Genomic DNA, 17342 nt, shown 5'->3' with positions numbered 1-17342 from the left:
TCCACTAAGGAGGCTCCCTTTGTGGCAGCCGAAAAGCCCTGAGCTACAGTCTCCACAAGCAGATTTTTATTAAAGCCAATCTCAGAACATTCAAAAACCAAGGGAGGGGCAGAGCTCCCCCCTTCCAGTTTAACAGAATGGTGAGATTGAAAATAAATGGGAACAGCAGAATTTCATGCTTTAAAAAGACCCAAGCAAGAAAGACCTAGTGTTATCTGCTTCCCCTGAGGACACTCAGAAAGGACTTGCCATACAAACTAATAATATTTAGAACTGACTAGGGGTGCTGCTGCTCTCAAAACTATTTTTGCAAGTCCTTCAAACAAAAATTAAAAATGAAAAAGAAGTTACCAAAGCCAGAGAAGCAGAGACTGGAATCCAGCACAGCTGCAGCTGCAAGCGTACGAGCTTTGTAAAACCATTTAACATCCACTCCCATACTGCATACATAACCAGGGTGGTCTCTCTGTTCAGCTGTGGGAGCACTTGTAAGAAAGCTCTATCCAAGTTAAATGGCTTGGCTGAATTCTGTTTTTCATTTAATTGAAGTGTTTAATATGCTCATTAGCTCCCAAAGTGCCCTGATAAGTTGACAGAGAAGATCTGGGGGAAAGTTACTTTCCTTCAAAAGGAGGCAGTTGTGTTCAGTTCAAAATGACTCTGAGCCATCAGCACAGGTTTCAGTACAAAGGAACTTTCAGCCCTGAACCTCTCCCACACCAACAAGAAGCCTGTTGTGAGGTGGCAGGTCTGTGTTAAACCCTTTTGAAAATCATTTAGACCTGCTCACATGGTTTGCACTCCAGCAGAGTGTGGACAAAACTTCTTATATCAGTGAGAAACAGGGATCTCACTTTTCAAAGGGACAAAGTCACCTTCTCCCAAGAAAAAATAAAAAATGTGTGAATACTATAGCAGGGACTTAAATTCTGTAACCTACAGGTCGGAGGGGAATATTTGATTACAGCTAGGCCCAATTTTTGTATTCAAGCACTTCAGTGATTATATTCCTGGTTAAAACCAGAGTAACAACAGTCAAGCTCACAGCCTGCTGTCCCTGCCTCAAAGATACCACGCACTTCTGGCAGCTGAGGATGCTTTAAGCAGCATAGCTCTTATATATAATGATTCAATTAATCCAGATAAAACACCATTGCAATCTGAGGTCAGAATCTGCACCCAAAGCTCCATTTTTTGAAGCTGCCAAGGTACTTCTAGTGAAAATGTTCAGGAAATTCCTGTTAATCTACTGTTCTTTTCTCCCCAGGAGAGAGAGAAAAATCTCAGGTATATACAGCTTCCTGACTCATATTAGTAATGGACATGCCAGTCAGCTAGTCAAGAGCTTTAAAATGGCACAGACCCAAAAATTAAAACAAAAGTAACAAACCTCTACCTGGATGGGAGAACTGAAATATCTGCTGCATCATGCTCCCATTAGTAAGGTGGCAAAATGTGTCTCCAGAAGTGCTCCTGTTTCACCCCCAATTTTCAATGTTTCATAATTGGATTAGGATGAAAATGGGGAATTTGGTTTAGCGAACCTTTAAACAGCTAACTGCTCCCCTCCAAGCCCTGATGAACAGAAAGAAGCAAGGTGTTGACTAATGGCCTGAGAACAGATGGCAGATTGAGAAAGTCCTGAGTTCAAAGTTTCATTATTGGTGCAGACTGACAGAGGGTGGGTGAGTAATTTCACCTCTTGTCTGTGTTTCTAGATGTAAAATGGGGTAATACTTACCCTCCCCAACCATCCAAAGATGGCTGTTAAGAATGGGTGACTCTTTATAAAATGCTGTGAAGCTGACAAAAATACTCTATCTTTTGATTACACCCAGAGTCCTATGTAAGCTTGTATTGCATTCTGCAAAAACCTGGGCTGCATTCTCTAAAACCAGATTTTTTTCCCTAATATCCCAGTCAAGAATCCAAAAGGGGATAATCCTTAAGACATCTGATCTTTCTTGCTGAAGAAAGATGTCAGTTATAATGATGATGTACAGAGTTATAAAAATGTGTCACTTCATTTACTCTGCATTATACCTCAGATTTTTGAGGAATCTGTCTGTAAATTACCATCTTGTACCTTTGTTCAAATAGAGAAAGTTGTCATGTACACAGTGCAAATCAGTTCTAAACCAGTCAGAAACTAATAGATTATTCAGATATATAATCTAGACACTCATCTGATATGTTCAATAGGGCTAGGTACAGACAGTCAAAAAGCCCGAGGCTAAATTGATTCTGTTTTTGCAGATTAGTCTGAACTGCACAGGTTAAACTGAATCAGAAGTGAACAGACATTTGCCTTTGACTCAGGAAATGCAGTTGCATGCTGGCAGCGGCCCAGACTAGAAGCCACAGAGGCCATCATAGAGGACATCCTGGTTTTCTGCTACTCTGTCCTCTATTGATACGAAACCCAACACCTTTATGTCCCCAGTTTCTCTCTTCAAAAGAAAAATAGAGGACATAAAGGCATCCAGTTTCATATAAAGAGAGGTCAATTGGACTGTTCTCTATGATGGCCACCCTAGAGCACAGATCTCTGGCTGTGTGTTCACTACTTGATCCTGCTGCCCCCGAGGTCTCTGTGATTTCCAGTCCAGACTTACACCAGCAGGACTCTGCAGGGTTGCTCATCACTTCCTCTTTCTGCTTCCAGTTGCCTCTGGGACTTGTAGTCCACAGTTGCAACCAGCAGTAAGTTTCAGCAGGAGACAGGGTGCTCCCTGGCCCCAGCCCCCATCTGGGGTTTGCCTGGGGTGGGGCAGCAGTCCTCTCCACTGCAGACTGAACTACATCCCCAGCTGGGCTTTCCCTCCCCCAGCCCTCACTGCTCCAGCTAGGGAGTAGAGGGGTGGGGCCAGCCCTGGGCTCTGGAGCAGACAGCACAGCACAGCACAGCACAGAGTTGGAAAGCATGCTGCGGAGCTCTGTTTTAACTTGAACCAGGAAGGGGTCTTGGACAGAAGTTTCAAAAACCAGTTTGACCCAGATCAGTTAAGTCTGATAACACATTCAACCAGTTTTATCTTAAACCAGTTTTGGACATTTTGAAACTGGATTATGTGCACAGAGCTTCTGTTCTGTTACAGGTTTAAGCCAGTTTCTGATCACTTAAACCAATTTATGTCTAACTTCTGTCCCTAGCCTATAGCTCTAAGGCCAAGCTATTTTAACCCAGATCATCTAAAATCATATCTAGGCACATACCTTGATTTTCAAAAGTTCTAATAAATTCCACTGAAATTAGTAATAGCTCTTCTGAGGGAAAAAATAACAAGTCCTAAATACACAGCTAGGAGCCTAACTTTAAGTATGAAGTCTTGAAAGTTTCGGGTTGGGCATTTCTAAGTATGACAAGTTAAGCCACAGAACTCCATGGTCACGGTCTCTTTCTTTGGCATGGAAATGACCTTGATCCTGCCTCAGTATCTATCCAGGGGTAAGAGATTATTTTCCAGTGACAATTCTGTTCCACTGAAACTTTCTCAAATAGAAAATCCTTTGTGTTCCATCACTCCTTGTTATTACAAAGCATTTAATAATGTTCAGCCAATCCGACTGTTCAAACATTTCAAAGCCACTTCATCAGAATGAGCCTCTTGCAGTAGCAGCAATAATATTCTTCCATTGTGACCAGTGATGAAGGAATTTATTCAATTACCTATTAAATGTAGAGATTTAATGGGGAAACAAAAACACCTGTGTTTTTTTCATATCATATTTCCCGCTCCTGCGATATCTCTTAATATAGAAATGCCACTATGTTTTAGATTGCATTTTCTTTAATATATATGATAAATAGAGAAATACTATAAAGCACGGTTACTGAAATGACACTAGAAAACCTAACTTCAAGGATTGTGTTTCCTCATGGGAGAGATGCCATCTACCAGCACATCTCCAGCAGCATTTTTTTCCTGTTTTGGACTGTTTTTTTTCGTGCAGAGAGACGGAGGAGTTGGAAAGCAGAAGAGATTACTATGTTTAATTATTTGTACTGCAGTAATGGCTCAGTTCTAGTTACAGATCAGTGTTCCACTGTGCTACACACAACAAAGAACAAAAAGCCCCTTCCTGCTCTGGAATGCTAAATCATAAACATCTGCTGGATTCCCCCATTATAGTCCATAGTGCGTGAATATGAAAAACAATGTTTTGGGGAAGAGATAAACAGGTTTCTACGAAGTTTTCTAGTTTTTTGGGGGGGAGGTTGGTATTTTTTCAAATAAAGATGACAAAAAAGGTTATATAAATATGCAAAAATCTTTTCATCTAAGTAGCTGGCTCACATACTCCCATCTAAACCTTCTTGGAGACATGCTCATTGATATTATGCAACAGTCACCAACTAGCATAGCTTTCAATGTATGATATATGTTGCAATCTTTGGGAGAGTGCACACTGCCAGAAACCCTGCACAGAGTAAACATTTGTGGTCATGATTAGATGTACTATGTCAATCCTAAATCCATTTAATCTTTCTATGACTTATAGAGTACAAAATACCGCTGACATTGTGATTAGCTTTCAACCAGTTAAGCTCCACACTACCTCCATGGTATATAGAGGATGGAATTCACATTTCATGCTCCTGCTCTAGCTTAAAAAGGATCCATGTGAAAATTCACATGCTGCCACTTGTGTTCATGTGTGTATGTGTCTCAACATCTACTTTGTCCTTCAAGAAGAAAAATTATAGAATCATGTGAATGAATGGCTCATCTTGCAAGTTAGGCAAATTACAGGACTGCTAAATATGTATAAGGTATAATGAAATCCACTTATTGAGCTACCATAATATTTTCCCCTCAAATTGTTTTTTCTTGCAGTTGACAAACATCTTCACATTTGTTGTTGCCAAACATGAACAGCCCATCCATAGTTGGAAAAACAGGATGCAAGTCAGCCATACACTATGTAAACAAATAATCCCTTTACAGATGAAAAGGGCTCTTGACTTTACCAATAAGGACATTTCACTCATAAAATTACTAGCTCTGCTTATACTTATACTATGCCTCATGCTATTTCAATCAAACTTCAGTTACTTAATTTATACCCAGACTACCCCAAAGACTGAAACAAACTGTGTGCAGTGAATTACTCCAAGAAGTTACCCCAGAAACTTAAGGGTAAGGAGAAAAGCTCAGGGAGAGCACAGTCCATAAAGAGAGTGCTGCTGGTCATATGCCAGGTAGATGGTACAATGAAAAGGATCGATTGATAATATTACAGCCTTAAAGGAATAGGGAAATAGGGTGAGAGATGAGTCAGTTGACAGGGAAGTGAATGCACTTTGCCATTGGTCTCAGCTGAGGTCCATAAACTGTGTTCTCAAGGAAGTTTTCAGTTTAGATGGGAACCTGAATTTTGTTCTCAGGCCTCAGAGAAGCTGCCATGTTTTTATCTTTTATCTGCCATGGGAGGACACACAGAACGCTCAAGCCGAAACAGAGCCCAAACCATAAATGTTTTAGGGCTTAAAAGCTGTATCTCAAATTGTGGCAGGCAGTTGATACACTGCAGTGAAGCCAGGATTTTTTCCCAAGTCTCCTACCTGGTGATGCAAACTAGAATTGCTAGGGACCTATTGTTTTGGCGCACATGTATTCAGTAACATTTCATTAGTACAATGAATGCAACAATTATAAATACCAAAAATGACATCACCTCAGTCAAGAAAAACTTTAAAAGTATATTAAAAAGATCTGGTAAACCATCACATTAGATTTTGTTAAACAGCCCACAGCTTTGACAAAAGCAGCTATTACACAAGCAAAGCCATGTAAGAGTAGAAACGCACATACTGTTATATCACAGCTGCCTCATGGACATTCTTGATCTTAAGATTCAACTTATGTCTGAAGCAATGCCCAGTTGAGTTACCTAGCCTTCTTAGTGGATACAGAAAATATCAAACCAGCATAAAATCTTCCATACAAACACTTGCACATGCACAATTTCACACAAAGCACTCAGAATACATGATCACTGAGACAGTAATAGTAGGGGGGAAAAATCACTGTATTGCTTCCCTTCATTAATACCTTCTAGGATTATTTTGCTGATGTGAAAAGGGTTTTGTTGTTGCATTTCATTCTACCATGCTGAAGCTTCAAGAGAATTTCCTGAAGTCTAGGTTTAAGCCACAGCATTGAACATTCAGTTGTATTCACTAGAGATCTCAGAATCTTTTGCACTTCCCCTAAGAAGCAGTTTCTTTTAGGAAACTTTTTAGGAATAGGCCCTTTTGTGGGAAACTATCTAAACACCCAGGGCACCACCTATTGGTCAGTCCACATTTATTTTCCATTTTCCCAAAAAGGCTTTTTTCTTTTTTTTTTAAACTATTTCAATTGAAACAATCCCCCAGTGGGAGTGTGATGAGGTCAGAGTTCTTCAGGTCAACTATGTTCAGAACATTAGTATTTATTTCTATTGTATCAGTGCCCAGGGATCCCAAACAGAGATTTCTACTCCATAGTTCAGGGCTCTGTAGACGTAAACTCAAAAATGGCCCTTGCCTCTGAGTGCTCACAGAGTCCTAGTTTTAGACAATAAGCAACCACCAAACAAACCAAACAACAGGGTGGAGGGAGTTAAAATTATGTCAATAGGCATGTCTATACATGCGCTTTACTGCTCAATAGACAAATTTACTTCACAGTAAAGTGTTACCATCTACATGTATGCAGCAACTGAGCCAGTGTAGAGTAATTTAAAGTGCCATTGGATAGTCCTGTCAAACACAGGTACTATTCAGCAGCAGAGTAAATTACTTTGCTTAAATACATGTGTAGATGGTGATGTTGGGATTAGTTTACTCTGGTTCAAATTGCACTGGAGTTTATCAGTCACATTAATTGCTTGTGTAGATGCACCCAGTAGTTCCAGGAAGCAGTGGTGAGCTGCAGGCATCTTAGCCAAAGTGGGATTTCAAAGCTGTTGGTTTGTGAGATGAATTGGAGGATACTTCCCAAGCATAAGGGTCAACATGACAGAAATCATACGGTATTCATGGGGAAAAAGCAGACAAGTAGGCAGTCAAAGCAACAGCTGTTGGCAGACCAAAGCAGGGGGTTGACATTGTGATAAATAAGTTGTCTTCTTACCTCTAGGACTACTCAGCAGCTCCAGTGTATGAATTTTATGAACCACCCTGAAACAAATCCCTTTCAAGTCTAATGTTCAGAATACTCTGTTTAGGTAGACAATCAGTGCAGATGTATGTCATCCTATGTATTTCCAATACAATTTAACCAGATGACTATATTGCTGAAATCAGGGTTATTTACAGTGGCACATGGAGGTTTTGTTCTCAACTCCTTTCAGTAGGTTTTTAACTGCCAAATGTGCCTTTGATAATCTTCAAACTGTTCTTTCTTCATCCCACACTGAAATCATCTGATAGAGTGTTCAGCACTCTTTGCGCAAATGCTGTTCTATGGACAACACAGAAATCTAGCAAAGATTCATGTCACTGTTTAATAATTTGTAGAGCTTGCATTTTCATTTTAAAAAGTGTCAGTCACTGAAAATAAAGTAGACATCCTAGATCTCATGCATATTCTTAATGAAAACATCACGTATCCTTCTTCAAAATAATTTCTTTCAAGTATAAGGGACTTTTGCCCCTGGAGGCTAATTTAGCAGTTTTAATGCTTAATTAGCAACTTAGAGGAATCTTACAGTATCTACCCCAGCGCTCTTCAGATAGTATTCACAAGAGAGAGTCTGTTTTGTCTGCAGGAACCTAATTCAAAATTGTGGCTTAGATGAGATCCTCTTAAGCTATCTGGAGTTCCCACAGGACAGCAGAACTACTACCAACATGAAGTCTTCCAGCACATTCTTGTTAATCTGTTTCTATCAGTTGCAGCAAAGTTATTGTACATTCTCACAACTTGAAATAAGGGATGCTTATGAATTGGTGACAAAGTGAATTCTGTCTGTCAGCATCATGTCGTAATAAAGCCAACCTCGTCCTGATACGCCCTTCTCACAGAAAACCCATAGAGAGGATTCTATAGGTCCTCTGATACAGGTTGCAGCTTGAGAAGACTGCATGGCCTGTAAACCACAGACATTCATATGGGAAGCACAGCACAAGTTTATTATTGCCAAGCCCATGGCTGAACTCTGCCCTCCTCTGCCTCCTGGGGTTCTCCTTCCTCCAGCAGCAAGACTTATCAGTTACAAAACTGCTCCTCATCTGTTATCTTCTTAGCTGCACACTATTCCCCTAACTTTCAGTGGAGAATCACTGGAGTTAATAACACTTGTGGCAGCCTCACCTCCTGTGTAGATTTCTCCTAAAAAGTCTTTTGTATTAGGATGGACCATGCTACAAAGAGGCAAAAACGTACATCCCAGTGTTTCTCTCCTTACACACGCAACCTAATAAACCCAAAGAGCCTCATCAGTGTTTAGGGTAAAGGAAGGAGTGCTTGCATGCTGGAGATGATGCATGAATCCCAGCCTTCCTACCTTCTGAATTTTTTTGCTGCTTTGGATATCTCTGATGGCAAAAAGGAACAAGAGCAACCTGTTTATTTCAGTGATTTTCAGTCTCCAAGTGTAACAGTCACTTCCAGCATCCTTGGGCTGTAGTTCTGGACATACACAAAGTGCTGGTATGGCCTGTAACTTGAAAGGACAGACTGACCAGTGATAAAGGCTCTAGCCTAGAACCTGGATTCCACTTGCTGTCCTAATACAGACTTCCTGGGTGACCTCTGGCAAGTGTCAGTACTTCCGTTCCCCAATTGTAAAATGGGGATCAGAGCACTGTCTGACTTAACAGGGGAATTGAGACTTTGAATCACTTTAGTCCTACAGCAATAAGGGCCATTTCAGCATTTAATGCTTTTTGGGGTTCCTCCTTGTCTTCATTTCAAAGTGGCAGCAAATAACAAAACTCTTGCTTTGCTGCTGCCACTGGCTTGGCCTCACAGATAAGCAATGTCATCTTCATCTACAAGCATAATACTCAACCCCAGTTACTGCCCAGTAGGACTGAGGTGTACTCATCATATGCAAGTTAAGTGAACACTCAGATTACACTGGCAGGGAAATGCAGGTTTATCATACCACATTAGATCACCTGTTCGAGTACACTGCCTCCACCTACATCCAAAACATGATAAAAAGCCTCCACAATGAACCCAACCAATCTGTAGATGGCAGACAAATTCCTTCCTAGCCCACACAGATGGTGAACTTAAATCTTGAAATGAGACATTTCGTTCCATGTTGTTTTTGCTCATAAGAGCTTTTAAGTGTTAAGGATGCATTTAATCCTTCCAGTCTACTGACAGGATCTCAATTTAGTGTGTTGCTATAAATAAGGCCTAGGAAAAAGCTAAGACCAGTGTAAACTCTTCTCCATTTACTGCGGGTCTTATAGTGCATGTGAAGTTAGAGCCTTTGGAGAGTTTAACCTGTACTAAGCCCTTATATCTAAAGGAAATGAAGAAGGGGGTGGAGGAGCAATATGGTCTAGTGAGGAACGAAAGGAACTCTGAGCCAGGAGATCTGGGCTGTATTGCATTTATCTGCAGCACAGCAGCAGTATGTCTCAGCCTGCATGTTCCCAAGCCCACCCTACCCACCTACCACCAGCCAGCCTCCAGACTCTGCAATGTGCCTGTGAGGTTACTCTAGAACATCCCCTAAATGCTCCGCTGGCCTGTCTCTGGCATGCTTGAATAACCACAGAGGATGTCCCAGGAAGCCTCACTGGCACATTTCTGGGTTTGGAGTGTGCTAGCAGAAGCAAGATGGGCAGGACACAATGCTGCTGCAGAATGGCAACGTGACACTGGGCGAACCACCACACCTGCCTCAGCATCACCTCCTCCAGCTATAAAACAGCCCCTTTCAGAAAATGCTTTAATATCCTGTGAGTAAAATTATACTATATAGATTGCATTTCTCACTATTTATAGAGCAGAGCGAGATGCTATTTCTATGCACACTCCATACTGTAGAAGACAGAAACAAATTCTCACACAACAGGTGTTATAGTAAGAAGCTGAGTACACACCAGGAAATGAGATGCGTCGTTTCCAGCCCATGCAGTCTAAGCCTGTTGGGGTGCTCTGTGAAAATGGATGCAACTTAAGAGGAAGAATGTCAAAGGCAACAGCAGAAGCGATGGCCAGACTCATTCTAGCCTGCAAGACAAAAGGGAAACACAGGAGATAGATATTATGCTTAGATGCCTTCAAGTACCAATTAACGGTTTCATCCTGAAATGTTTCTTTCCAGCTGTAATGCTTGTTAGTGTTTGTTATCCCAAAGTAAGTGTCTGCATAATTAGATTCTTTAGGACAGGGGGTAGGGGAGGGGCCAGCCTATCCTATCAAAATAAGGCTTTTCTCTCAGATAGTGATGAAGAGAGCAAAGCTTCAAGGTAAGGGGATGGAAGAAGAAGTTATAAGAGCCATAACCCCTGGCACATGCATAGACAGCATGTTCATAGGTACCATTATCATCCTCAACTTGCATCTGTTTTGCTATAGAGATGCATGAAGTTATTTCTCTTCCTTGAAGCACACTCTGTGGGGGCAGGAAAACACAATACATTTCTTTGGAAAATTACATACCAGGAAGACAATTATAAAACATGGACTCATTCTTTCCATTAATTTTTTGCTCAGTAAGTCTTGAGTATGGATTATTTCACCAGTGGGAGGGAAAACAAAACTCTCTCATGGACAAAAATAGGAGGATATTTACAAAGGAAAAAGGCACTTGTCACTAGTGGGGGAAAAAAAACTCTAAAAAAACTGAAATGAAAATGAATGTGTTTGGGTTTTGACTATTACATCCCAACCATATTTTTTTAGTCAATTTTGCCATAACAAGATACATCTAGCCCACTTCTGCTGGCTTGGAACAGGAACTAGTGTGAACTCAGCAGTGCAAATGGGGATTTTACTGTCCTCTGTAGTGTGTGGGCACATTTCTTTTTTTAGGGTCTTTTGAGCACATATTAACCAACTACTTCCTTGTAATTACAGTGGCAGGGTATTGGCAGTTCCCTCATCTCCCCTGCTTTCCCCTATGGTAGGCTATAGGACAGTGGTTTTCAAACTGTGTTCTGTGGAAGCCTAAGATTCCACAATATGTCATCAGGATGTCTGCAAAGTTAAGAAAGAAACAGCCTAATGCTATTGCTGTGAACTATCTTGTATTAAGTGTGAAACAGCACTGGCAGTTATCAAGAGATAGGGCAATAAGCTATTTGAACCAGCAGGACATGGAAATATCCTTCAAGAGCAAGACTTTTCTGTCTACTCAAGAGCAACAACTTGTCAGCTCTTATCCCATTTCAGAATGGGAATGCTGCATACCAAAGCATCTCTCAATTAGCTCTGCAGGGAATGGGATGACATGTGAGATGTTAAAAGTAGGTATAACAATGTACAAATACAGATCAGGCACAGTCAGGAAAATATTGCACATGAGCAAAGACATCTAAATTTGGTGTGGAACTACTTGGTGAAACATGAGACAGATGTGTTTTTACTGCTTTCCCCTGCCCACCTCATGTCTCTACCCCCCACTTCTCATGCCTGGCAGCCACACAGACTATTAGCAACTACTAACTAAGAGAAGTTCGTTTGAAAGAAGGACAGTAAGGTTGGCTTTCACGGGTATGATCTCACCACCATTACTCCTCCCTTGTTTTATTTCAAGTTTTCCACAGTTATAACATCCTCATCCTCCAATCAAGCAAGGGCCAGGGATATTTGGGTCCAATATTCAAACCAGAATCTGTCCCGTTTTCTATTCACCTATGCTCTGTCATCAATAGCCTATTCATTGCTTCAGAGATTATTATCCACAGGCCTGTAAAGCAGCCAGGAGTGCCACCCAGACCTGCCTTCTGCAGAAAGGCTCCTTTAAGAAAGCTGTCTCTCAGCAAAATATTTTCAGTCTTCTAAAAGGAAAAGCAAACCCACCCTACATGCTGTTTGGGGCATTGAAATGATGTTATTCAATTCTTGCTCCTAGGGTTTACTTTACTGGAATAAGGAGAACACAGCCAATGTTTTGGCATAAACTGCTCTCTCCAGAGTGATAGCATAAACCCTGTGCAAATTAACCTAAGCAACACCTGTTTGTCTATAAAACAACAAAGAAGACCCAGTGGGGACAGACTCTCTCTTCCAGTGATGACACAGCCAGGCAAAACAGGCAAAGCATAAAAATGTGTCCAGAAAATACCAAGGGTGAAGTCTAAGTTATTTTCCTGGAACAAAGGGAGAAGGCATTATTCTTCTCTTGAAACTAAGAAATGTGATGATATACGATGCAGTCTCACTACCACCACAATAGAATTTCTGGCTGCCCGTTGGGAAATTGTAAAAGAGGTTTCAACTTTGGCTATTTCTATGCCCACAAGCACAGCATACCCTGCCTCCTCAGGAGTTCTAGGTCTGGGAAAAGAATTTTTCTACTTTCCTGTCTTTTCTTTCTTATGGTGTATAAAAAAAAAGGGGGGGGGGGATCGTACCTCATCAAAGCTCTAATCCAAAGTACCTTGATTATCTACCCAGACCAGATACAGTATGCTGTAATTACAGATCTTAATAGAAGGTTACCTCTTTATGTTAAGAGAGATATGTCCTCTTTAGGATGGGGAATGGCATGTTTTTTGCTGTGGACAAACAAAACAACTATACCAATTTAAAAAGAAAGAACGGGCTTATTGTTTGTGAGCATCGGAGATCCGGGTTTTCAGTTTCCCACAGAAAAACAAAGGAAACCACGGATTTCCTGACTTTAACAGAAAAAAAACGGATTTCCCTTTTAGCAGAGCTACCCGTGGATTTCCCTCATTTGCGAAGAGCTCTGTAGACTGGCAGAGTTCCCGCCTGCAAGAGCTAATTGCCAAAAGGGTGGGAAACCCCCAGCCCTGCCCAGAGGGGGAGGGAGAAGGGGAAAGGGCAGGCAGGCCCTGTAGCTCTTACTCAGCCAAGGCTTGGCTCAGGCTCACTCTTCGTTCCTAGAGCCTAAGGTAAGTGGGGCATGCAGAGGGCTGGGGGTCCCCTCAGGCAGGGCTGGAAGGTTGTGGGTTATGGCTGGGGGGCACTGGCAGGGCTGGGAGGGGCCCCTGGGTGGTAGGTGTGGGTATGGGTGACTGCCAGGGCTGTGGAAAGGGCCAGCAGGGCAGGTGGGGGGCAGGGCGTAGGCCTGGGGCTGGGGCTGAGGGAACAGGGAGATGTTGGGGGCAGCCCCAGATGGAGTGCCTGCCTGGCCGGCAGCACATGGACTGGGAGGTGAGTGCTATTGGCCCTCCAGGGAAGCTGCAAAGGGAAGTACGGAGCCCACTCAGGCCAATAGCATGCCACTCCCAATCCATGTGCCGCTGGCCAGGTGGGCACTCCACGTGGGGAGGGAAGCAGGGCAGCAGGAAAGAGCGGAGCTGCACGGAGAAGTTGTTTGTCACTGTGAGCTCCACCCTGCTTCCCTCCCCTGGGGCCTCCGCAGCCCAGTGGGTGCAACCCAGCGCAGCAGGAAGCAGTGGCGCCATGCAGAGAAGCTGCTCACCACTGCAAGCTCCACCTATGTGCAGGCCTGCAGTGAGAGCAGCGGTGCGGAGCTGCACCTCTCAAAGCGACGGCACACGCATGGGGTGTGTTGCCAGGGCAGTGTGGAGCTCACAATGGTGAGCAGCATCTCCACGCGGCTCCACTCCTCCCTGCCATTTCAGGTCATGCCCACTAGGTTGCAGAGGTGCCTGGGGAGGGCAGCAGGGTGGGAGCCCACAGCCTGTGCCTGCCCCATGCACAGATCTGGGGGCATGGGTCCCCCCAGCACCCTCCCTGCAGCAGGCAGCAAGGGGGAGTGGGGGCAGGGGGCTGTGGACCCAAGTCCATAGCCCTGGCAGCTGGGAGACTTCTCCTGAAGGGCTGGGGAAGCAGGGACTGGTGGGGGGCGAGGGGCACAAGGAAGGCTGTAGGGAGTGGGGAGTGAGAGGCACAAGCAGGGCCAAGGGGGCTGTGGGGAGCCTTTAATTTGAATCACAGATTTTGGGCGTTTTATGAGAGAATTTATGATTTTATATCAGGGAAAACCGGGGTCTCTGGTAAGCATGCACCTGCTGATATGTTTAGTAAGCCTGCTTCTATCCACATTGAAGGGATGCTGAACTGAATCAGCTTACCCTGAAATGAAACAGCAGCTAAATTAGTGTGACTTAGCTTTTACTGACTACAGGATACAGAGGGGTACATGAAACAGTTATCAGCTTGAAACACAGAAAGTCCTCATCACCTTCTTAAATCAGTATAATTGGTTCATCTGTTTCTACTCTTGACATTTGTCAAAACTCAGATAACTTTTTTCCCCAGTGACACCGACGAAGCTCCACCAAAAGTTAGTGGGATTGCACTGGTGTAACAGAGAGGAAGATTTGTCTCTAAATGTATGCATACAGATACTGCACCATGGATTTATTATGTTAGAATAGGTTTCCTTTTCTTCTATGTATAGATTTTAACTGGCCAGTAATATAATGGGACATTACATATCCTTCAATTGTCCTGTAAATTTTAACAGTTTTTACAATTAAAATTTGAACTGTCACGGGTTTCTTCATTCCACCAGTTTGGACTGTCTCTCATAAGAAAAAACTGCTTGAATAAGCCTAGGAGACTGGGCTGCATTAGTAAGACTGTTATCAGCAGATCAAGGAAAGTGATTATTTCCCTTTATTCAGCACCAGTGAGGCTACATCTGGAGTACTGTGTCCAGTTTTGAGGCCTCCACTACAGAAAAGATGTGGACAAATTTGAGAAAGTCCAGTGGAGGGCAACAAAAATGGTTAGGGGGCTGGAGCACATGACTTCTGAAGAGAGGCTGAGGGAACTGGGCTTTTATGTAGTCTGAAGAAAAAAAGACTGAGGGGAGATTTAATAGCACCCTTCAAGTACCTAAAGGGCAGTTCGAAAGAGGATGGAGCTAGACTGTCCTCGGTGGTGGCAGATGACAGAGCAAGCAGCATGGTTCTCAAGTTTCAGCAAAGGAAGGTTAAGTTAGATAGGAGGAAAAACTTTCTTGCTAGTAGAGGGTAGTAAAGCACTGGAACAGTTTACCCAGAGGGGTGGTGGAATCTCCATCCTTAGAGGTTTTTAAGACCCAGGTGGACAAAGTCTTGGCTGGGATGATCTAGTTGGGAATGGTCCTGGTTTGAGCAGGGGATTGGACTGGATGATTTTCTGAGGTTCCTTCCAGCCCTAATTTTCTATGACCCTGATTCTATCATTCTACCAGGTCTACCTAATATTGCATGTTTAGCTGCAGTCAAAATCAAGTTAAGATTTAACTTGAAAGTGAGGAGGAGGGAAGAGAGAGAGAGAGAAGAAATGTATGTTGCCAGCTTGAACAAGTCTTCCAAAGTAATTCTGGTAATAGACTGGAGCAACTCAAAGCTCTGATACTCCCCAGCCCAAAAGAAAAAAAATAAAATACAGAGAACAGTTTAGTAGACACTGATATTGCTCTAGTATTCTGAATGTGTGGGTGCATCAAAATAATTAACTGTCTGGATGCTCCAAACTCTATAGATGGTCCCTCCACTATGTGAATGAATGCAAGTCTGTGACTGGGCAAAATCAAAGTCACCAACAATTACATGAATTTCTCTGGTTCTTCTTCAGGGGATTTTATTTCAAAGGTTAACTGCAACTGGCTAAATGTTAACACTTTAAAGTGTGAGATCAGAAGATGCTCAGTTTGTTACTGGCAGCATTACATTGCAAGGGACAGCTGAGCCCAGATGAGTACAGCTTTGTCAGGGACATTGTCAGGGACAGCTGAGTCCAGCTTTGACTTAAGGGATTTATGCAGATTCTTCCCATTCAAAGTATATCTTCAGTTTACTGGACACAAGCAAAAAAAGGCCATTATTTATGACTGCTTATGACTGATGTGTCTAAGGTGTTTTACTTGGTTTTAAAGGCATATTTTTTAGTATTCATCCCTACCATAGATCCAAATTGCTTGCCATTTCTAATTGTCTGATAATAAATATCTATGCATTTTCATCTGGACCTCCATGTTAGTTTAAAGCAGCCCACAGAATTATAGTGAGCATTACTACTGAAAACATGGGTTGTGTTTTTTCTTGTGCCCTGTCTGTCTAAATTAGTTGCTGCTGCAATATGCCAGCATTACATCACCATATATGCTGACCTGATACTGACTTAACATAATGCAACTCATCAGACCTGAAGTCACACATCCCAAGTCATCTATGTGTCAGAAAACATTAGACTTACAACTTGCATCTCAAAATCCCATTCAGTTGCATTATCTGGTTTCAATCACAGTCACAAAAGAAAATAAGCATTTCTCAAGGCTTTTTTGTTATCATTACTTCTCTTTATAAAAGGACTACAGTATTCAACTATAACAGTCCCAATTGCAGCTTTTGATAGTGTTACCACAATGATTTGCAACACTGCTGAAGAAAACTGTTGTATTATTTTTAAATACAGGATAGAGTCCAAAGCCAATAGCAAACAGAGGAAATCAATGTTTGAGGACAGCAGTGAACAGTATAGGAAGGGGATACCTCTGAGCCAGCAATTACTGTCATCAGTAAACAACACATATCATGGAGCCTAATTATATACAGGATATTGAAGGAAAATACAGTTTACATTTTTCATCAGCGTAACTGGTCCAAGGATCTCAGCATTGTAACTGCATTTGTACTAGTGATGACAAGAATTCCTGATGGCCCATTGTACGCACCTGGCCCATTCTGCAAACCAGTTTGATACAGTCAGAACCATCTACATGCTGCCATATATCTGGAATCAAAAGCCTGTTCCCCTGCCGCTCTCCCCTGCCTCAAAGAGTAGGACAGGATAAAAAAGTGGTTTTCTCCTGACAGAGACAAAGAGTCCTCAAGGCACGAGAAGTTTAGTGACAGTATCTCAGTGGGAGCAAGTGTAGCCATTACTCTTACACAGCCAATCACAGGTTAAAGTTATTCAGTATCAGACAAACTGTACAGAGGTTTAAAGGAGACAGCATTTATTGGTAGCAAGGAGCAAATTAGCCTACCCAGAAGATCATTAAATTAAAGAGTATTTGGGCCTAACAAAGAATGAGAAAAATAAAAGCTGAAGAGATAATTGGTCACCCTTTCCACAAATGTTAATGATCTAGATGACAGTGAACATGCACTGTAGCATTAGATTTCCATCACCACTCAACTTGTCAAGCAGTGATTATTATTTTTACGCAATTTACTGGATTTTGTGTCTGAGGGCTTATAAATCAGTCTTGAAAAGAATCTCTTATCTTTGGCT

The 17342-nt window shown here is 42.3% G+C and overlaps 1 protein-coding gene across 1 annotated transcript in view; it reads right to left on the bottom strand.

Moving 5' to 3' along the window:
* ARHGEF4 (Rho guanine nucleotide exchange factor 4) overlaps positions 1–17342 on the bottom strand; it is a 491134-nt gene that overhangs the window by 195597 nt on the left and 278195 nt on the right. The window contains exon 6 of the mRNA XM_019503706.1: positions 10055–10184. Within this exon, the coding sequence (XP_019359251.1) occupies positions 10055–10184 (130 nt within the window). The remainder of the gene's footprint in view (positions 1–10054; positions 10185–17342) is intronic.

The sequence above is a fragment of the Gavialis gangeticus genome, unplaced genomic scaffold (genome assembly GCF_001723915.1).
Source record: "Gavialis gangeticus isolate Ggan-Ray unplaced genomic scaffold, GavGan_comp1, whole genome shotgun sequence".
Classification (NCBI taxonomy): Eukaryota; Metazoa; Chordata; order Crocodylia; family Gavialidae; genus Gavialis; species Gavialis gangeticus.
The sequence above is the reverse complement of the archived record's forward strand: the minus strand, read 5'-3'. Positions and strand labels throughout refer to the sequence as shown.